General features: G+C 42.2%; 1 protein-coding gene across 13 annotated transcripts in view; it reads right to left on the bottom strand.

Moving 5' to 3' along the window:
• Positions 1-8,503: 8,503 nt before the first annotated feature.
• LMO3 (LIM domain only 3) overlaps positions 8,504-23,719 on the bottom strand; it is a 123,352-nt gene continuing 108,136 nt past the window's right edge. For all 13 annotated transcript variants that reach the window (XM_061638476.1, XM_061638480.1, XM_061638477.1 and 10 more), the window contains one exon: positions 8,504-10,207. In XM_061638476.1, coding sequence (XP_061494460.1) covers positions 10,102-10,207 — 106 coding nt within the window. In that variant the 3' untranslated portion in view covers positions 8,504-10,101. The remainder of the gene's footprint in view (positions 10,208-23,719) is intronic.

Below are 23,719 nucleotides of genomic sequence, written 5' to 3'. Positions count from 1 at the left end.
TGAATGTTGCATTTTAAAAAGGATGCAGATAAACTGGAACAGGTTCAGAGGAGGGCAATGAGGATGATCAGGGGACTGGAAACAAAGCCCTATGAGGAGAGACTGAAAGAACTGGGCATGTTTAGCCTGGAGAAGAGAAGACTGAAGGGAGATATGATAGCACTCCTCAAGTACTTGAAAGGTTGTCACACAGAGGAGGGCCAGGATTTCTTCTCAATCATGCCAGAGTGCAAGACATGGAATAATGGGCTCAATTTGCAGGAAGCCAGATTTCGGCTGAACATCAGGAAAAACTTCCTAACTGTTAGAGCAATACAACAGTCAAGAGAGAATCCTTGAGCAACTCCAATTCATTTCAATAGCCCTTGGAGTGGACTTATACCCAACAGAGTGTACATTTGATCTGTGTTGCCAAAGCCAAGAGGAAAAGGAAAAAGTTGCCATTTGTGTTAATTAGGCCTTTGGGTTTAGAAGGGCAAATTGCATTTCCTTTGTTTGTGGAGGGAGTGGAGATGGCATGAGGGACTGTTGATGCTATGCTTTATTTAAACCACATATGCAATATTAATTTTTAGGATTTAGGAGGATTTTTTCTAATCCATCGAACCTCAAATGGCAAATTGATGGTAGTTTGAAACAGTAACATGGATGAAGATTTCAGGGGGAAAAATCAATGAAATGCATCAAATTATGCCCAGCAATCATTCCAGATCTTCTGTTTTTGATAAGATTTGTTCTAGGCTCAGATTGCTGCAAACTGCCCACTGCTGAGATAATTGTAAGAAGCTGTTTAGCATTACATTGTGTGTGTTGGGGGGGTTGGAGGTGGGGGGAGGTTTTAAAGCACCCACTTTACCTGCCCAGGCAAAAACATTAACAAGATTGTTAATCCACAGTCTTTCTCCTTGATGACCGTTTTTTTCCCATTGGTAGTTAAAAACAACCATGAATTGATGCAGGGAGGGGCCTGTGATGTTCCTGCTTATAGTGTAAATATGGTAAGTGCTATTTATATAGAAGACATGTGGTAAGTGGAGTGAAAGAGGAGGGGGGAGTACATGAGCAGTAGAATGCTGAATGATTGGCTGAGCGTTTGAATGGCTGGGAGTATAAATGGAAGAATGACAGTTGAATCTGTGGTGGATGTTGGGAGTGTGGAGAAAGAGGTGTTTGAGGGTGGAGGTCAGGAGTGTGGAGAAAGAGGGAGTTGGAGTTCTGATTAATAATAAGTCAAGTATAAAACAGGAATAGATGAAACCATACGCTTATGAAACATTCTAAAACTAATCTTGTTATTTCTGATATTTAATAAATACTTATTTGGTTTACCAAAGGCCTGATCCTTGGCTGGGGGATATACATACCAGAAGGGCGGGCAAGGTAATTACCAAGGCTGAACAGAAACAGTATCTAATGGTGGCAGCGGTGAAGGGAGGAATAATAACAATTCAAGTATCCAGAGCAACCCAGAGTTGTATGCGTTATCTATAAAGATACAAGGGGGTTGGGAACAGCATAAGCACACAGTCACAAAAGTAACCAGCTAGAGAGAGACTCAGGCAAAGTCTCTGGGAGTATTGGTTATAGGACGTGACTGGTGGTGCTGCCTAGCAGGGGGATCTAGTGAGATCTGTGCTAGAGCGGAGTGAGAAACCATATAAAGGACGGTCCGGACTGGTGGTATCCCTGGTGGTGCCTAGTGAAAGGCAGTAGCCACAAGCAGGTGGGAAACTGACAGGGAGAACCAGGGAAGGACGTCACAGGGCCCTTTCAAAATGTTTAAGAACATTAAGAAATGTGATTTTTAAGAGTGATGAGTCATGATTGCGGAGAAACTCAGCAAAACATCAGTGCTCAAATCTGGCTGTGCTTAGGTAGTTCAGTGGCAGAAAGACTCCTCTCTGAAACCCTCTTAGAACCACTGCAGGTCACTGCAGACAGCAGACAGGCAGTTTCCTCTGAAGCCCTGATGAGATAGTCAGCAACCAATAGCACTGACCAGCTGTTCCAAGGGAATGGGAAAGGCCAAATCCATCTCCAGATCACTTCTCAAAGCTGATTGGTTCTGTCCCTGATTTTGTATGCTGGGGCTGCGCTGTCCTCAGAACATTGTGCAGTTGCTCAGCCAGGCTGGTACAGAAATCTGCTACCATCTGGACTGGAACATGAGAAATTAAGTAAGATAAAATGGTAATATATCAGTCAATAAGACCGATGAGCTCATGCCAGATGTGGGATTTGAACACAGGTCTCCTTCTTCAAACTTTAGATCTTGGTTTGTTATGCCACACTGACATTCTGATCTCCTCTTCTTTCTCTTCTTCTTTGTGGTCATCATCAATCTGCTACTAATAGTAATAATGCTAATGAAAGTGTCATTAGGTAAGATCTGTCATGAGCCCTGTGGTTCTGACAGGGTTGGGACTGGGGTGGCAGTGTTTGACAGACAAGGAAGAAGGCAGAGGGGATGAGTGAGCTGGAGCAAACTGGAGCAAACAGCCGCCTTGATTCAAGATGTTAGGGATGGAGTGACAGAGGCTCTGGCTTTTGTCCCCACCTCACCCCCAGAACAGGAGGCAACAGTGGGTGCCAAGGGAACTGTTGACTTGACGGAAGGGATGGTGGAGCAGGAGGAGTCCAGGGGGCAAGTCACTGTCTTGTCACAGGGACTCAGTGCTGCCTCCACTAGCATAAGCAGTTATAGTCTCCTTGCTGAAGTGCCCATCTCTGAGTGCAGTTTTCCCATGCGGGGCGAGAGTCTTGTAAGTGAGCTCACCACACCTAGCTCTTTTAAAGCCAGGTGGGAAGGGCATGGAGACTTGTTGGGGAGAGCGATCTTTGCACTCAGGTCCTGCTTACGGGTTTCCCATGGGCAACTTGGTTTGCCTCTGTGAAAACAGGATTTTGGACTGGATGGGCTATTGGCCTGATCCAGCAGGCTCTTCTTATGTTTATTTTATTTTATTTTATTTTATATCTTATCCATCCATCCATCCATCCATCCATCCATCCATCCATCCATCCCACCCTTCCTCCTAGTAGGGGGAACATGCTCTTATGTTCTTCCTTGCTACTGGCCAGTCTTGAACTCCAGATCCTGCTCTTAGACTCTTGCTTTCCAATCCCAGTAATCTGAACTTTCTGCTATACCTCTATCGAGCTTTCCTGAACAAATCTCTGAACGAGAAGCTGTGTCATGGTGTTTTGGAACAGGAGCCAGGACAAGGTCAGATATCCACTGTGGTCCAGCAAATCAAGAAGTAGCACTGGAATTAGGAGACCTATGTTAAAATCTCATATCTGCTGTAGACTGATGGGTTTGATCCATGCATTTCCACTGGAGTGTGGGAGTCACTTCTTTGAGGTCTAATCCCATAATGACCATAAGGGCAGAGACAGTAACATGATTCCTTCTAATGCCAATGTTGCTCTCCTTCATGACTGGGTGACATTAATACAGGAAACAACCACCAAATTCTTATGTCCTTTTTGAGCTTTTTACCTAGGTCTTGTTGGAGTGGCATGGGACTGGACCACTCAAAATGGTTCTGAAGGCTGCTGCGAGAAAATTAACTGTGCTACACTGTGGCCTTGGGAAAGTCACTTTCCCTCTAAATTTGTTCCCCATCTGTGATATGGGTACACAGTAAAGACTGTGAAGCACACTACGTATGAAGTCTGCAATCCAATATACATTTACTTGGGAGTGAGTCCCATTCAACAAAATCCAACAACACACCTTAACTTTCACTCTTGTCAATTGCCCTTGTAATATGAAGAAACTCTGTTGCCAGTAACTGACTTAAGAGACAGTCATATTTTTTCCACCCCACTGGGAGGACATCTAAATGATTTGCCATGTTGGGGAAAATTTGTCTGCACAATGAAATGTTTTTTTTTTTCACTCTCCCACAGCAAGTGTGAAAACTGAGCAGAATACAACAGTGCAGGCTTAGAGACATAGTTGCACATACAAGCTTGCTCTTGAGACTGTGGCTATGCTATATCAATATAGCATACAAAAAGCTGAGACCATAACAGTTGCTATAAATGGTTAATGGGTTTTTGTAAGGTAGGAGTTCAGGAAATCAGAGAGATGTGGAATAGGGAATTATCATGTGTTTTACTGCCTAAACAATGGAAAATTGCTTTAGAATCTATACGGAATGGATCTGAAATTGAGATTGATTCAGCAAAAATTAATATTTTGGGTATATTGGACTCATAACATTTGTATAGGAAGGCACTGTATAATAAAGATAGATGTTGGCGGTATAATGCTGAGAATACCTTGATGAGGCATATGATGTGGGCTTGTCCAGTGATATATTTTTGCTGGTCTGAAGTTGTTATCTATATTAATTTTGTATTGAAATCCTTGAAATTTGCAGATGTTCATGCACTTTTTAAATTATATTCCTGTAGTATGCGTTAAATTATATTCGTGTAGTATGGGGGTTTTTCGTTGCAAAAACCACACAAAAATGTGGTTTTTGCAAGCTCTTATACTAGCTAAAGACTTATACTTCAAGCCTGGAAGGATAGATACCCACAGTCTATTAAGCAATGGACTGCAGACCTTATTGCCCTGGCTACATGTGAACATATTTCTTATAGACATCAATTTCAAGCTAATATCCTATTTGGACATCTGGAGGGCTTATATTAACTTACCTGCTTATCTCAAGACACATGTACTGATGGTTATTGTACCTGTAATGTAAACTGATGGTGATTTATTGTTTTTATTAGTAGTGTTCATATATTATTTATTTTATTTCTGTATCTTTAATATTTTCATTTCATTTTATTATTTTTAATTTGTTTTCTCCCCCCTTTTTTGTTTAAATGCAAATTAAAAAATAACCAAAAAATAGCAATGAGGACTCCCAACATGAGCTTACTGGTGGACTTCAAATTCCATGCTGAGGCCACCTAGTCTGGTGCAATCAGGGCAGCATCAAGGGCCAGCATGGTCAGGTGTTTGCTAAGGCCCCACACTCCAGCAGGGGGCCCACTAATAAGAGCCCTCTGGACTGCTCTTTCTCTTCACTATCAAAATCTGCCGCTAGTTCTGGCCAATACAATGGTGGTGATGAGAGGATCAGTAGATGCCACTCCTTGCTCATTGGCTCTCAGCTTGGCAAGTAAGTAGGTGATTAGCAACAAGAGGAAGAACAGCAGAAGCTGCAAACTGCTGATGATAACGATGGTGAGGAGGTAAACTCACTGAGGGAGGGGGCCCATGAAGGGTGTCTGGTGCAAGGGTCCTCCAAAACCTGGAGGCAGCATTGGGTGCAGTGCAGGATTTCATCAAGGATTTCATCTCTATGGACACCAAGATAACCATAGAGATAGCCAATGTGTTCCAGTATCAACAAGTGAAGAAGGTCACACTTTGGATTTGTCATTCTATATAGGCCTAGAAATTGTTGATATGAAACCTGAAAGTATAATTATGACATCTTTGTTGCAGTCTCTTACCTGGGGAAAGCATAGGTTGGTCTTGTGCCTTGTAAGGACACTAGTCTAGGTAGGATGAGCCACCTTTGGAGTTTGATTGGATCCAGTTGTTTTCCAGAACCCTTTGGAGGATTTAGACATTGATTTGAAGAACCATGCTGTCAATTGCTTGGTTGACCTATGAAGCAGGAGGCTGACCTAGATGCCCTTTTCCCTCTTTTAGTGTCGGCCAGCCTTCCTCAACCTGGTACCCTGCAGATGTTTTGGACTACAGCTCCCATCATCCTTTACTATTGGCCAAGCTAATGGCAGTTGTAATCCAAAACATCTGGAGACCACCAGGTTAAGAAAGGCCTAGGTAGGCACTCCCTCTGGAGTATACTGGAGGTTGTCAGCGATGAAGCAGATGGATAAGTGATTAGAGCACAAGTGGTAATAGACTAATCTTGACACCAAATGCATATTGCTTATAGCCAGTCTGAAATATTAGTTGCCCGGGGGCGATGGTGATAAAGAGATATTACATTGCACCACCATTGTGTCTGCAGAGTGCCATCCAGAGCATCTATTTCCAGTAGCAAATGAGTTATTAATACCTCATGTCGGTCAAGCCAATCCACGATGGACAGAGAATCCACGGTGCAGCCCACTGTGGACATATTTACCAGGCACTTTGGGGATGAAATCACTTGCCTCCAGCTTGAACCACGATAGCAGTTTTATCAAACTCCAAGCTGGAGGTACTACAGCCTCTTGCCACATCTGTTTGAATCAATTTCAACCAGTCTTTTGCTCCTTACATGTCAAGTAATTGGGAGTTCCTAGATCCACAATTTTGTTAAGATTTTGTCCCATGTGAACCACTAAGAACAGTAGCAGCTGGTGGCAATTTGAGGGATCACCAATGCTTCCTTGAAAGGGGCAGGCTGTATCAAGATGGGTGAGGGCCAGGAGCAAGGGCCAGGAACTCATGTGAAGAGGAACGTGGGGCCCTGCAGATGTTGTTGGACTACAACTCCCACATTACCTTAACCATTGGCCATGTTGGCTGGGGCTGATGGAAGCTGGAACCTAGCATCACCTGGAAGGCCAGAGATGATCCATCTTTGCCTTGTGAGTCAGGCACTAACTGTAGTCTCCAACCGTGCAGTGACTCCTTCACATCTCTGGATCTGCAGGTGGCAACACTGAGCTTGATCACATAGCTGGAAGCTAAAGTAGCCATCTGAAAGCTTTTCAGTAATTACTGCTTGGTCTCCAGTTCCCCAAACCCTTCCTTATCTAGGGATCTTCCCTAAGAGATAAATACAGACAAATCTAGGAATGGATGAAGGCTTCCTGTGTAAAAAATGCAAAAAATAAAGTAAAATAAAAATGTAATTTCCAAGCCCATTTCCCCAAACATGCAAGTTCAATTTAGCTTTCATGGCCAATAGCCATTTTTATTTTTTTCCCTCTTGAGACCCTACCTTGTGCTCTTGCACCTCTGTATATCAATATATTTGCTACAGTGTGCTAAGAAACATTGGATAACCTTGATCATATTCCTTAGTTTTGTCCCTTTTCTAGCATGAATGCATCCTACTCTTGATGATTCCTAACCTCACTTTTTTGCCAAACATGTCACATGGGCAAATGGCAGGATAATTTAGCTGGACATCTGTCCTTCACAGCTATAGCTCAGTGCCAGAACAAAAACCCTTGGGATCAGTATGTGGTCTCCCAGGGTAGAAGCAAACAAGATCACCTCTGCATGGAGGTCTGAAAAGCTACTGTCAATCAAACGTAGTCAATAGTCTGTGTCTGTTTTTGAACTGATTTTTCAGATGTTTTTAAGATTTTTAAAATAGGTTTTTAAGATCTTTTATTTTTGAAATGTTTTTAAGATGATTTGTTTTTGAGATGTTTTAAGATGTTTTTAGCGTTTGGACTTTTGTATACCGCCTTGGGCTCCTTCTGGGAGGAAGGGTGGGATAGAAGTTTAACAAACAAACAGTAGCCAAGAGGAGCCAGTGATACCACCCAGTTATGACATGATAGCCTTCCTGTAGGAGAGGGGTAGGGGACTCCCCCCTTTTTTCAGTCCAAGGGCTGCAGTCCCTTGTGGGCATGTCAGTGCTGGGCAGGGTAGAGATAAAAAGTGACTAGAATGATGCTTCACCTTTGTATGGTAGGCTCCATTCAGCCATGCAAAGGCCACCTATATGCATCCAGGCAAGCTAGAGACATCACCGCAGGGAACAGGGCTGGGGAGGGGTGTGGTGCATCCTGAGGGGCCAATAAAGAAGCCTGGAGGGATGCATTTGGTCCCTGGGCCTGAGGTTCTCCATCCCAGCTGCAGAACCACCAAATTGTCTAAAATGATTGCAGGGATTGCTCAAGTAGAGATGTAAAGCATGTAAGCAGGTTCTGGATGGATGGCCCCAGCTGAACAGCAAGGGGTAATGATTAGCGATGAGCTAAAATGACCTCCCAAAATTCTCCATGCTATTTGTAGATGACAAAACTGGAATGGGGAGCATTCTGCTAAATATTCATAGTGGAACAGTGTGGAATTCTCCCACATATTTTCTCATAAAACTTTCTTCTGAGAAATATATGTTCCCTTAATGTTGAATGACACTTTTATTGTTAGGGCACATTGGCGGATGAAGGAAGCAATGGGCACAGAGAGGAGGACTAGACGGGATAGGAGCCAAGCACATGGCTTTCTTCAGTGATATGAACTAGCAATATTAAAGCTGGATCCAAAGTTGTACCCAAAATGGATGGATGGTGGGACTGGACAGACCATTTCATTGAATATTCTCCAGTGAAAGTCTCCAACAGCTTAGGAAATGGCTGTAACATTACCTTTCAAAAATTGGTCAGAGAATTGCTTTCTGAGAAATTTCAGCTCATCCCCAGTGATAGTTGCAATCTCCCTTCTTTGCACAGTGGTGGTTAATGGGTTTCAGTGTACAACTGGTAATTGCTGCTCCCCCCTCCAAAAAAAAAAGGGTAAGGGTGAGGAGAACCACTAGCTTGAGATCTTGCCATCCAATCCTTAGATTTTATTTATTTTTGACTGTCCCACCCCAACAACTTGGAATGGATAACAATAAATTAAGAAACAAAGAATACAATATCCAGTTCAATTTTGATTAAACACATTTACAAAAGTAACAGATGCTAAAAACTCAGCGCTCTAAATGGAGGTTTTTCATTTCTATTCCCTTCCCAAACGGTAGCCCATATCAAAAGGCCTGACAATGATTCTGAAAGATTATGCAGCTTTTGGTGAATCTCCATCATGATGGCACTTTCATAGTTGTGGGGCAGCCCCTAGGAATGCCTCTCTGCAAGGCCCAGCTGTCTTGAGTTGATACGCAGAAGGTAACCTCAAGAGGGCACTCTTGGTCAACGTTATGGACTGTGATGACCATATAAAGGGAGACAGTTTCTTAGGTATGCTGTACCCAAACCAGATACAAGTTTAGGCAAGACACTGATTTTTTTTCTTAAATAACATTTCTGTACAGGAGCAGAAATCACTATGCTACATTAAAATAACTTCAGAAATATATATATACATATAAAACTTTTACATGACACCCAAAGGCACTGATTTGCATTGGGGCTCAGCTCCTCATTCCCAGTTATATTGGAAACAAGCAAATACATACATTTTTTTCGGGGAGTGTACAGAGCACAGTAGCCCCCCATATAAACGCTTCCTCAATAAGGTTGAGAACTTCTGTCAATAAAGTCGAAAACTCCCCACCAAAATTCTGTAGCAAACAGAAAGTACTTTTCAGCCTATATGAAATAAAATAGCTAATACCATTTTCCTATAACAATAAAAAAGCTTGCATGAGATCTAATGACAGACTGCAGACCTCAGCAACATTAGCACTGTCTGTTACTAGGGTCACAATCCAGTCAAAAGTTAAGTATGTCTAAATCCCATCAATTTCAATGGGAGAGTGTAGCATGCATTTAAATATCCAATCCAATTCAAGTCAATGGAACTGAATACTTAATTTTGGCTAGAACTTGTGCCCATAGTTTTAATCAAATAATTCAAACATTTGTGAAGTTTTTAAAACGTAGAGGAATGCATGGGATTGGCTCTTAAAATTCTTTTTTTTTTTTGCTTTTGTTTTTACTAGAAAGATACAGCTCTTTCAAAATAGCTGGTAGATACAGAAAGCATAAATATACAATAAAGTTTAGACACCGATTGTACTAAATGCAACAATACAAATAAGCAAACAGGAACACAAATGGTAACACAATAAAACTGTATTACATTTGTGCTTCAAATATTACAATACATTATATACATTAGTCCAAAATAAGCATCTCATGCCAAATGACACAAAAAGAAAAGAAGCAGAAGAAAAACAGCAACCCCCCCCCAAAAAACCCCTTCAGCAGTATGTACATTATTTTTTAATAAACATTCAACTGTGAACTGGTGCAATTTCCACTACATATATTTGAATGTCCGCCTTTTATTCCACATGACCATCCTGTCTCCCTATATCTATGCTATTCAGTAGGTTCCACCATTGTTTCTTATATACATGTTGAACAAAAGAAAAAAGAAAGGATAAGAATGTAGTGCTTCAATATTCTTAGGGATGAGGCATCAGATCAGCGAACTTGGGGTGCATAACCTTCTTTCATTAAACCCTCCTCATAGTCTGTCTGGCACAGAATCATGTTGTTCTTTAGGAAAAATTTGTCTCCCACGCAGAATCTGGAAACAGAGGGGGAAAAATACTCAAAAAACACATTCAATTTGTATTGAAACACAGGAAACATAAGGAGGCTGCCTTATACTCTGCCAAATCAATTTTTTTTCTAGTTCAGTATTGTCTACCCTGACAGGCAGTGGTTCTCTAGAAGGGTTCTCTCCCTGCCTTGCCTGGAGATGCTGGAGGTTGAACCTGCGACCTTCTGCACAAAAAGCAGATGTGCTACCACTGGGCTATGGCCCTTTGGAGGGGGAGAGGAGAAGAAAAAGAGGATAATTAAGACAATTCTACTTCTCCTATTTGCATCCTACTAAAGACCCCAATTTTTCCTACACACATATTTTTGTATGCAGTTTTGCCTAATGCACACATTTTTATAAGACACTTTCTCTAATACAGGGGTTCCCAAAGTGTGGTCCGTGAACCCACCAGTGGTCTGTGACATGTCTGTGAGTTTGTGGCTGAAGACTAGAGACAGCACATCCATCCCATTCAATACATGGATTTTAACTGCATTTTGATTGCTTCTTTTATTTCTTTTGTATTTTATTGTATTACAATTTGAATGCAATAAAACACAATATATAAGAAATAAAAGAACCCATCAAAATGCAATTAATAATCATACAGCATCTAGCACAGCCCATTGCAATTGCTTTAAAAGGCACAAAACCATTAAATGGTCCGCCAAAGCCCTCAGCAATTTTTAAGCGGTCAGGGGCAGGAATTTGGGAATCACTGCCCAAATATAATCCATTTTTTTCATGGTATTTTCACCAGTATGTGCATTTTTATACATATTTACCCAAATATAATATTTTTGTACACAGTTGGCCTAAGAACTTCATCACAAAATTCGATTGCAAATTCCAAAGGTTAGTTGTGTTCCGATTTGTGTATTTATTAGGAAAGACTAAATTAGGTAAGTTCACATTAAAATACAAACTACATTTCTCTGGTGAGGGGCTAGTGCTGCGGCTGAGATAGGGTAGCTTGCTGAAGGATACTGAGTTATAGCAGTAGGGAGATTTAAACTGGGGGTCATCTCAATGCATAGCTCAAGAGTCTTAACCAATATGCCAATCTTCTTCAATTTACATGCCTAAAGACTGTTGGACTACCACTCCCATCAGCTTAACCAATGGTAAGGGGTTAAGCAACACCTGAGAACTCACGAATATAAGAAGAGCCTGCTGGATCAGGCCAATGACCCATCTAGTCCAGCAACCTGTTCTCACAGTGGCCAACCAGATGTGCATGGGAAGCCGGCAAGCAGGACCTGTGCACAAGAGCACTCTCCCCTCCTGTGGCTACTGGCAACTGGTATTCAGAAGCATATTGCATCTGACTATGGTGACAGAGCACAGCCATTGTGGCTAGTAGCCACTGATAACCTTGTCCTCCATGAATCTGCCAAATCTTTTTTTAAAGCCATCCAAGTTGGTGGCCATCACTGCCTCCCGTGGGAGTGAATTCTGTAGTTTAGCTATAATCATAGATGATACTCTCTAGGTACTCTACAGTCTCTAGGATAAGCAAACAAGATAGAATTCAAAATCCTGGAATACACATATTGGGGTCTGATGGCTAGAAGAGGTGAGCCGCAGCAATAAAAAGACCTATAAGGCAATGTCAGGCAGGGAACAATCTGAGAAACAGCCAATGGTTATACCCTGGTTTGTGCTCCCACTACATATTTGTTTTCCCCACGTTTCCCCCATGTTTACCCTACGCAAAGGACCCTCAAGCATTCTATATGGCAATTTATCATCAGGTCAGTCCAATGGAAAAAGAGGAGAGAGGCAGGTGTAGACCTTGTGCTAATTATCCCCCCCCCTTTTTAAATATTTTGCTGTCTCTTCTGAAGCCTCTTCAGAATTGCCATCTTTTTTCAACAGCAGGGTTCAAAAACTCAGTGCGTAGGAACATCTCAACTTATACTGAGTCAGGCTATTGTCGCATCTAGCGGTCCCAGGCTATGGTGTGAAGGCACATGAGGCCACCACCTTGAGGAAGCTAAGCAGGTCTGGGTCTGGAAAGGGTCTGGATGGGAGACCGCCTGGGAACTACATGCATGCTGCTTTGGGTTCCATGGTGAAAGAAAGGTGGGGTATAAATGTAACAAATAGATAATAGTGCACTGTTGCCTGCTATATCGAACAGTGGCTTTCCCAGCATGCTCTCTGGGTTTCTTTAGCTAGAGATACCAGGTACTGAACTGGGGCTGTCTGCATGCAAAGCAGGTGTTCTGCTGCCACTCATTCTCTGACACAGTGCTCAATGTATTCCAGTTTAGTGTTCCTGAGGCTACTTAGGGGAAGGGCTGCAGCTCAGTGGTAGAGCACATGTATGCAGAAGGTCCCAGGTTCAATTCCTGCCGTCTTCAGGTGTGGGCTGGGAAAGACTCTGGTCTGAAACCCTGGAGGGATGCTGCAGACCAAATTGCCTTGGGTCCCCAGATGTTGTTTGACTACAATTCCCATTGTCCCAAGGCAGCTTAGCCAAGGGTAAGGGATGATGAGCGGTGTGGTTCAACAACATCTGGGGACTTGAAGTTGAAGAACTTTGCTGTAGAGGATACTGTATTAGACCAAGCAATGGCGTAACTTAGCATGCATGCCTAGGAAACTCTGGATGGCGCCATGAGTTCTATTATCTCCCAGGGGATCCAAGAGGGCAGGCCCTCCCTTAACATTTAAAAGCCAGCTATTCCAGCAGAGATTACCAAAGAGGGGTAATGTCAACTAATGCAAGAGTAATATGAGGATTTTACATTGCCTTGGAAAGTCACTTTGAGAGCTTATTTGGCTGAAAAGCAACATGTAGCACAATCTTGTGTATGCTTAACCGAATTGGCTCAATCCCAAGTAAGAGTGCAAAGGTCTGAGCTGCAGAGCAATGTGCAGTGTTCTAAGCTAGAGAAGCCTTTCCCAACCTTTGGGTCCCCAGATGTTGCTGGACAACAACTCCCATCAGCCCCAGCCAGCTTGGCCAGTCAGGAATGATGGGAACTGTAGTCCAGCAACATCTGCGGACCCAAAGGTTGGGAAAGGCTGAGCTAGAGTCTCCACACTGTACACCAGTAACGGCCATATCTTTCATCAGGCATGGCAAATATCCAGCAAAATGGTGAGAGGCAAATCAACAGTATTTATGCTATGTTGGAGTGGGCAACCTCAGATCTTGGGGGGGGCGGGACTGTGGCCGTCCAGGCCTCTCTGTCTGGCCCTTGGAAGTCTCCCTAAGCCACCAGCCCTCCTCAGCCACATCCTTTCTCCCCACTTCATACTCTGTTTGAGTTGTTTTGCTTGGCTGGTGGGCGTCCTCTTTCTGTATTGGAATTGTTTTTAGATGTTTCCATTGGTTTATTGCTTCTGAGTTTGCTGCCCTGGGCTCCTTTGGGAAGAAGGGCAGTATATGAATGTAATAGATAATAACAGCAATAACTCTTGATAATGCCTCTTGCTTCCATGAACAGAGGATGGGGAAGGGTGTGTACAAAGATGGCATTTACATGTTTTGCTTCACCTATTTTTGCCTCTGCCCCCACCTACCATTGGCATGTGGCCCCCGGCAGTTTCCCCAGATGGGCACGTGGCCCTTGGTTGCAAAAAGGTTCCCTAAAGCCTGTGCTGTATAAATACAGTGGCGGCTGGTGCCCATCGAGACTAGTGGGATGGAATGCAGGAAGCCCAAGCCAATGGCAGGCAGAGCAAACTTAATTCTAATTATGTCCTCCTCCTCCACCTCCTCCTTCCTGCTGAGTTTGAAGAGGGCAACACTGAGACTGAGGAAGAGAAAGCTGACAGGTAGTCCTGGACTAGTTGTAAGTGTGAAGACAGACAGATGGGGGGCAGGGTGAGGGCAGAATTGATGGGGCACTGCCCTACTTGCCCTACTGGACAAGCCTCCACTGAATAAATGTATATGACAAACATCTCTTGATAGCACTTCAGTAGAATGTTAGGCCCTATAGCAGCCTTTCCCAACCTGATGCCTTGCAGGTGTTTTGGATGACAACTCCCACCAGCCCCCGCCGGCACAGCCATGTCACCAGTTTGGGAGAAGGCTGTACTGTATATCATCACAAAAGGTTCCTTTGATGGCTTCACCATGCTACTTAATTCAATCCTCAACTTCACCAATCCACACTGCGGGTCCAAAAGGGGGTCATGTGAATCGGCCTTTATATAAAGCCAAGCTAATTTCACGCTAAGTGTGGCATGAGTTTTTCTTTTACAATGGGCTCATTTAAAAAAAATAATAACATAAAGAGAGTTCTCTTTCAATGCAGCTTGGAGAAACAAGGGAACCGACACACACCAAGGGGTCTTTTTGGTACAGAGAAGAGTTTTTGCTAATGAATTATCATGCATGGGGAGGGTCACATTCTGTTTGTGGCCACTGCTCCCTCTATTAAAAAAAAATACTGGGAGATGCGACACCCCAAAGCTCCAATTAAACCAAATTGAGTAACCCAAATGAACTTCTTAGCATTGATGCAGACAGATGAAAACTAGTCTCCCTCAGCTAATTACCCGCTTTACTCTAGAAAGTATTGTTTAATTCAGTAATGGATTACAATGTTCTTTTTGGCTGTATAATTTTCCAAGCAAGCGACATCTTGGACACAATTAGGAGCCGAAATAAATGTGTGCGTTGTTTACGGTAGATTTAACAACAGAGTAGCTATGGGAATAGGCTGTATATGTACTTAATTGTAACAATTTAACCTTCAAATAGCGGTGTCTGCTGTAGCTGACCCAGTAAAAGTACATATAATTACACACGCTGACCTTGCCGACCTGTGATAGTAGCCCCCCAACCTTTTTTTTTTAAATCAGTCACTCAGTTTTCTAATGATGTTTGAAGCAGAAATCGGAGGGAATTGTCACAGAGTAAATTGTGTATTGAAAGGAGGCTTTTAATGTTTTGTGAAGTTGTGAGGTTTTAAATGGAGCAGCAGTTGGGACTGATTTACATTTGTAAAGATTGGAATGCTTGACAAACAGCGAACCCATTTATTTTCCAACCGGGTAGCTTTGGAAATTTATCCTTATGCTCACTAAATAGAGTGAGGGGGAAATAGTGTAATAAAAAAGTGGATTGAAAAGAATTAGCTTGGCTCCTGAAGGAAAACTGGGCTGTTTATTTGTGGGTTCCCCCCCCTCATTTTTCTGTCTCTCGCCCGCATCTCTAGGATTAATACACACTCATGATGTTTGACTGAAAATACAGATTAAGGAACTGGTCCCAAAAGTGTTTTTAAATTTATTTATGATCATACCAGCTCCACAGAAAACACACACTCCCAATTCTGGGTCCCCCACACACCTCAACACCTTTTTACATTTCATTATATTCCACCTATATCTTATTGAATGGAGCAGATTAAAAAAAAAAGGCTGCAGGAGGAAACCAGTGATTTCCTTAGCTCTTCAGAAAGTGAACATTTTTGTTTCTCTTCTATAGAAAAAAAAAGTTAAACAGCTTGTTGGCCAAATTATGCAACATTTGCCACTTCCTTCATCTCGCAAATGTATAGAAAAAAGAGATTCATATAAATACATAGTAAAAAATGAGGTGACAGAAAGATTTGTCTGTTTCGGTTCTCTCAGTTTCTCATTTCTTTCCAATGTTAAATTCAATTCTCTACATTTCTACAGTGATCTGTGAATTTTTTTTAAAAAAAATCCTCATGAAAATTCTCCACCATTTTAGAGTGAATTTCTCCCAATAAACACATTTTTATAGGCAGTTTTGACAAAGGTACAGATTTTTGCAAACCATTTCTCATCATTTCATGCCTTTTTGCATGTTATTTTCACTTGTATTCATTTTTATGCACACTTTCCCCTAATATATGCATTTTTGTAAATGTTGTTTAGTCGGCAAACTGCATCCCAAAATTTTAATAATGCAAATTTCAAAGGATGGTTGTGTTTCGGTGCTCATATTGTTTCGGAAATTGTGAATTTGATAAATTCTGCTTGAAATGTGAACCAAATCAAAATCCTCACCCATCCCTAGCCAGGACTCATATCATGATAAAAGTGACATGTGTCCCAACACAAAATGGCTGCCATGGGCAACAAAACAAGAAGAGGTGACAGATGGTACTTCGTACCTGTGAGTACCTTCACAAAAAGAGCACATAACTGTGGGCAAGAGGGCAGTGGTGCTGGGGAAGAGAGTGTACCCCCTCCTCTACAATCCTATCTCTACCGTTAATATTGCAGCGACTGGGGAGGCCCATTCGCTCTTACACAGAAATGGTAGCGTTGCCTCATTGTGTTATGCTCTGCCCCTGCGCCAGGATGGAGAAGGTGCTTTTTCCTTCACTTGACAAATGCAACAGTGGTGGACTGTCATGCTGACAGATATACTGTAGGCCAGAGGTGGAGAACCTGTGGCCCTCCAGATGTTGTTGGGCTCCAGCTCTCATCAGCCCCAGTCAGCATGGACAATGGTCACTTGATGAGAATTGCAGTCCACCCACATTTGGAGGACCACAAGTTTCCCACCCCCTGCTGTAGGCAATGTTTGCAAACATATTCCAGTATCATCCATTGCAAGGAAGTTACCCTGGCTTTCCCTGCCCTCCCACATCCTGCTTGTCCCACAGCAGGTGTGGGGAACATTTGGCCCTCTAGCTGTTGGTGAACTAAACTCCCATCAGCCCCAGTGAGCATAAGTAATGGCCAGGGGGGATGGGAATTGCAGTTCAGAGACATCAGGTGGGCCAAAGTTCTCCCACACCTGGCTTACAGGGTGGCAGTAGCAGCGACAAGACTGAAGGGGAACTCTTCAACTTTGGGTCCCCAGCTGTTGTTGGACTAGAACCCCCAACATCCCCAGCCAGCTCAGCCAATGGTCAGGGATGATGGGAGCTGAAGTCCATCAACAAGTCTGAAGAACTCCGCTTTAGGCAGCATACTATCCATAACCTACAGCAGCCTTTCCCAACTTTTGGGTCACCAGATGTTGGTGAACTGGAACTCTCATCAGCCCCAGCCAGCATGACCAATGATCAGGAAGGTGGGAACTGTAGTCCAGCAATATCTGGGGACCCAAAGGTTGCGAAAGGCTAACCTAGAGCAGTAATATTCTGACTTTACACCTTCAAAGAGCTCTTTCCACATTGAGGGAAAAATATGACATTTCCTTGCACCAGCATTGGCCAAAGTGGTGTCCGTCAGATAGCTTGGGCTACAAATGCCATCAGTCCCAGCCAGGTATCTTATTTATGTTACGGCACATCAGTGATCTCTCTAGCTCAGTACTCTGAGTGGCAGTGGCTTTCCAGGGTCCCAGGCTGAAGTCTTTCCCAGCACCTCCTATGCATGTATCCTATTTTGTAAGCTGTGCTTAAGCCACAGTTTCCCAGTTTAGATATCACAGGAAACTGGTTTAACAAGCAAGGATGTCAATGCTAAAGCTAAGCAATGGAAGTAAGGGGTGGGTGCATGCACAAGGCTCATTCTGAGCCCAATAAATCATTATTTAAAATCAAACTTTCACTGCTATGTCTGTATTGGACCTATTCAGACATCTGGCCAAGTATCATATACTCTTACAGACTGACAGTGAATGACAGGAAGAAGTCTTTTCCCATTGCTATAAACGGAGACACCAAGGATTGAACCTGGGAACATCTGCATGCAAAACATGTGAACTTCTAGTGGAGTATGTTCCCTCACTATTCTGCTTTGAGAGTCTTCCTCTGGTGAGAACAGGTTTCCCCTAAAGGGTTATTTCAACACTTTTTTTTACAACATGCAAGCATTCCTGAAAGTAAGTGCTGAGCCTTTAAAAAGCCCAGGTGAGAAACACTGAGACCACATCCATTACTTCTGGAAAAAAGGTGCAAGGGGATATTGTCGTTTAAAGTATTGCTTTCTCCAAGGCAAATGTGAAAAAAATTAATTCAAGTTACATTCACAAAAATTAATATTGCAATCACAAAGGCTCATAAAAATAAATGTTTTAAATTTTGTATCATAAAGACCAAAGCTCATTTGAGCTTTAGTGATGCAGAAAGTTATACATTTGGAGATTTTTTTTTTAAAAAAATGGGGGTATACATTCTTCTGAGCTCAGCTGAATCGTGTCTTCTCATTATGTGTCCAAAGTATGATAACCTCAGTTTCATCACTAGAAGCTAAAATGATGAAAGTGAGGTTATCATACTTTGGACCCATCATGAGAAGACATGATTCACTAGAAAAGACCATAATGCTGGGAAAAACAGAAGGGAGTAGAAAATGAGGAAGGCCAAACAAGAGATGGATTGATTCCATAAAGGAAGCCACAGACCTGAACTTACAAGATCTGAACAGGGTGGTTCATGACGGATGCTCTTGGAGGTCGCTGATTCATAAGGGTCGCCATAAGTCATAATCGACTTGAAGGCACATAACAACAACAACAAGGATTGATTTGGATTTGACTTGCAACAAAAAGCACAGTTAGTTATTCTGTGGCAAATTATTCTTAATCTAAAATCTAAGAGAAAAATAAGTATTCTGCAGTACAACTGAGTCTGGTGGCTCTGATGTCAGTGGGGCAGTGAATCCGCTCTGGGTTTTATTCCGAACTTTCAAAATGTTCATTATAATAATCTCTTATTATAAACTCGGCCTGTGTGCAGCCTTTTTAGAATTTGCCAGTTGCATTTCCTATTGTGAAAACATCTACAATTACCAAAGAAAATCTCCACCTGCTTTTTTACTAACTTTTTCCTTTCTGTACTAAGGGGAAGATGAGCAGAAGGGCTGGAAGAATGGTTGTTTGCTGCCTCTACCCTGTCACTGCAACCATAGAAAAATCTGAAATATTTAATTCAGATTAAATATTTTGTCATTTAATCTGAATACCTTTGGTCCTCTAGGTGTTCCTGCACTACAAGTCCCATCAGTCCCTGACCAATGGCCATGCTTGCTGGGGCTGTCAGCAACATCTGGAAACAATTCCCCATACCTGCTTTAACTGATGCTACATTTTTACATTTGTATCCCCTCCTTCTTCCAAGGAGCTCAGGGTTATCCAATTTCACCTTCATGTGGGGCAGGTTATAGTAAAAGAATGAATGGAACCACATGCAACTAGAGACCTACTCAGGTGCTCATTAAATGACCATGTAAGAAGAACCTGTTACCCTTTACATGTTCCAGAGCTACTACAACAGGGAAGCCTCCTGCACATTCTTGGGGACTCCAACGTATTTTGGAATCCTAAAAAACCAGGAATCCAATATGCGAGGGGCCCTCCAGAAGTTCTCAAAGGTTCCCTACTGCAGTCGTTCTTGAACATCTGGAGGGTGACTGGGACAAGGGGTGGCACTAGTGCTCTCGTGCACACTCTTTCTTCCTTGCACAGTCATTTAAGCCCCCATAATGAACACCTAAGTAGGCATAAAATTATGCATGGTGTAGACATGTGAAGACCCAGAAAAAAAACACTCTTTCCCCCTTTCCCCCAAAGCTTTTAAATGTTTTTTTCACCCTGGAAAAATGGGGGGAAAATGGACAATGACATGTGAAAAGGTATAGAAGTTTGTTTCAATCAGGGTAAACCTTCAGTTCTTAGAAGTCCATGATAAATATGATGGCAAATATGCAGAATCAGAATCTGATAGTGATAGCTCAGAAAATGATTAAATTTCACATAGTATTCAATGAACAATTGGTTTCTCCCCTCTTTCCCTCAGCTCTTTTAAAGAAAATGAGTACTTTATGCCTGCTTGACATTGTGGAGGACTAGAGGAGACATAATCATTTCCAGAATTCATAATTTCTTTTTTAACTGCAACACTGATGTTTTTTCCTGCTTTTCTTGTTTTTTCCTCATAAACTTGCAGAATGAAAGAGGCGGTAGGTTCCTTACAAGCAGCTTGTAGCTCCACTCGTAATGAAAAGTTTTAAAAAGCCTGCTGGATTTGTAATTATTGTCTGAATAAACTGTACTTCTAAAATACCAAATGTGAAAATGTAACTGCAAACCAAATTATACGATACGTTTTTATGCCTAAAGTAACTTCTAGTCTGCAAAAAGGTGCTAAAAAAAAAGTACTGTATATTTCCCCCCAAATTTCTGTTAATCTGAAACAAATGTGTCTTTTCCATAGCTTCAAAATTTCTGGAAATTTTACATCTCTAGCATGTCATGGAGAAAGTGGATAGAGAAATTTTTTTCTCCCTCTCTCATAACACTAGAACCTGGGGACATACAAAGAAGCTGAATGTTTGAAGATTCTGGACAGACAAAAGAAAATACTTCTTCATGTACACATAGTTAAATGATGGAATTCACTGCCACGAGAGGCAGTGATAGCTACCAACTTAGATGGCTTCAAAAGAGCATCAGATAAACTCATGGAGGATAGCTAAGACTGTCAATGGCTATTAACCACGGCGGCTATGTTCTATCTGCACTGTCAGAAGCAGTATGTTTCTGAATACCAGTTGCTGGAAACTGCAGGAGGGCAGAGGGCTCTTGCGCTTAGGTCCTGCTTGTAGACTTCCCAAAGGCATCAGGTTGGCTACTGTGAAAACAGGATGTCGGACTAGATAAGGTCATTGGACTGATCCAGCTGAGCTTTTCTTATATTCTTATGGATGAACCTGTGGGCCTCCAGATGTTGTTGGACTACAGCTTCCATCATACTCTACCAGTGGCCATGCTGGATTTGGAGCCCAACAACATCTGGAGGCCCACAGGTCCCATCCTCCCCAGAATGTTTATACTGAATATGTGGCTAGTGGTAGGTCAACATATCAAAGTTCATGGCTAAAGCAGAGAATAACAATCATGCTTCTAGTTTTCCCTTTTTCCCTGTCTAATGTCTAATATACATACACTGCCTCATGTGAAGTTATCATGAAATGCATTTCCCTGTTCCATGTAACTGGCTACAACAGAGGGAAATGTAGTAAGTTGTGACTTCAGAACAGAGCCAGTGTGGTGGGTAGAGTGTCCGACTGGGACCTGGGAGACCAGGCATCAAATCCTAACACAGCCATGAAGCTCACTGGGTGACCTTGGGCTAGGCATCATCTCTCAGTCTAATCTACCTCAGGGTTGTCATGAGGACAAAATGACTGGGGAAGAACCATTTAGGCCACCTTTAGCTCCTTGATGGAGGAGCAGATAAAAGTGTCATAAACATGTCTGGCAGCCCACGGACCCTAAAGAAGAGATGAGGAACCTACAGTCTTCCAGACATTCAACTACCATCATTCCTGACCATTGGCCCTGCTGGCAAGGGCTCATGGGAGTGCAGTCCAACAACAGCTGGAGGCCCAAGGGTTCCACAACCCTAATTTAGATTATTCCATACTGAGAAATAGGGAAGTGGTGGTTTGGCTTGCACAGTTGCTCCATTTTACATTAAAATGTGAACCAAATTTGGCCCCCATTCCAACGCACAAGTAAGACCCACAAAATGATGCCCTGCTGTCTCTTTGGTGTGCCCAACACAATCTCTTTGCCCCTGTGGCTCAGTTTGCCCCTGTGTGCCCCTCTACTTACCTCGCATCTCCTCCTCCTCTGTCCTAGCTTTTTTCTCCCTCTTTCTCCCCCCTCCCCAAAGCTCAGTGGTAGAGTATCTGCTTGGGATGCAGAAGGTCCCAGGTTCCATCCCCAGCATCTCCAGGTAGGGCTAGGAGAGAACCCTGTCTGATATCCTAGAGCCACTGCCGATGTAGGCAATACACTAGATGGGCCAATGGTCTGACTCAGTATAAGGCAGATTCCTGAGTTCACTGCTTGCAATCCTTCCTGCTTAGACTATCCCTCCTCCACTTTATCCTACCTCTTGCTCCCTCCTCCTCCTTGTACACATGTCCAAAGAGCCAGCAGTCATTCACCCTCAATGATCAAAATGCAGCTCATGCTATCAGGGGGCAGCTTGGCAGACTGGCTCCCTTCCTCCAGCACATGCACAGACATTCAGGGTGCAGCCCACCTCACACCACCTCCCAGTCTGAGACTTTGCAGCTATTTTCTGGTTAAAAATACATTTACAGTCCTGAGGTTCTCAGAGCATACAGATACTTCCCTTCTGGTTCTCGGTGGGCCCATTTTGCCTTCAAAGCTGTCAGCACTGCCCACCCGAGTTCAGCATTAAAGGGAGTGATCTTTGAGATCCGATGGTTTCAAAAATTTTCTTGTTGTCTGAGCTTGCAAGCTGCTTTGATTTTTTTTTTTAAAGCATATTTAAAAACCTTTTTATTTGGCCACGGGGGAAGAAGTTCAATTCAAACTTTGCAACAAGGAATGTTGACTCAGGTCTGAAATGTCCTATGTTATTCCGTGGCTTCTGAGGATGGGATACAACTGTTAAATAGATTTTTTAAAGACATTCTGTTAACTTCCATCATCACATGTAATTTTGCCTTTAGAAACTGTCTCTACTGGCAGTGGTGACAGAGATAATTCATACTTGTAAATATTTGTGGTATTATATTTAACTCTTATTATGGGAGCAGAAAAAGATAGGCTGCCTACACATTATACATCGAAAGCACATTATTTCCCTTCTAAAAACCTGGGAACTGTAGCTTACCCCTCACAAGGCTACAATTCCCTGCACCCTTCACAAACTACAGTCCCCAGGATTCTTTGGAGGAAGTCATGCATTGTAAATGAATGGTGTTTACATATCTATAGTAGCAATGGCCACTTAATTTCTTTTCTTTTTTTTAATAATTTTTATTCAAATTTTTCAAAAAACAAACAAAACAAAATAAAAAAAACATAACAATACAACAAAAAATAAAAATAAAATAGTTGACTTCCGATTTGTCGCAGATCAGCTATAAGTATATAATATACATCAAACCTGTCCCTTAATATATACATACAGAATCCCTTTTCTCCATAGGCTGTCTTAATTAGTCGTCAAATCCCAGTATCATCATTTTATTTTGATCTTTCAACAAAAAGTCTAAGAGAGGCTTCCATTCCTTAAGAAATGTATCTGTCGATTTTTCTCTAAGTAAACATGTCAATTTATCCATTTCTACTAAGTCCATTAATTTCAATAGCCAGCAATGGCCACTTAATTTCTGTGGGGTTTTGTTTGTTTTTTGAAGAGGAAAAAATATCTCCCATCAACACAACCAAGTGTCTCTCCTAATACAGGAAAATAAGTCCACCATCTTCTGTTCTGTGGATAACAAAAATTATCTGCCTTGCTTGACTGATAAAGAGGAGCCAACTTCTTGCACTTAAGAAGTTTATCTTGTATGGGATGAAGTGACAAGACAGTAACTAAGTGCTAAATGTGCATAACCAATGCTAAAGATATGCAGTCCCATTACGACATGCAATAAATGAAGCGAACAAGAAGAACGTATTAGGCAGCTTTAATAATGACACTAGAACACTGGCTTGGAGCAATCAGGATGGAAAAGACTTTAGAGTTTTAATTCAAAAGGGTATGCAATTATTTCGTACTTGAATGGATTCTACGGGTAGGGTATGACTGACCTTATTTTGAATGCAGACTCTTT

Source organism: Rhineura floridana, chromosome 8, assembly GCF_030035675.1.
Source record: "Rhineura floridana isolate rRhiFlo1 chromosome 8, rRhiFlo1.hap2, whole genome shotgun sequence".
Lineage (NCBI taxonomy): Eukaryota > Metazoa > Chordata > Lepidosauria > Squamata > Rhineuridae > Rhineura > Rhineura floridana.
This window is presented reverse-complemented; position numbering and strand designations above follow the sequence as displayed.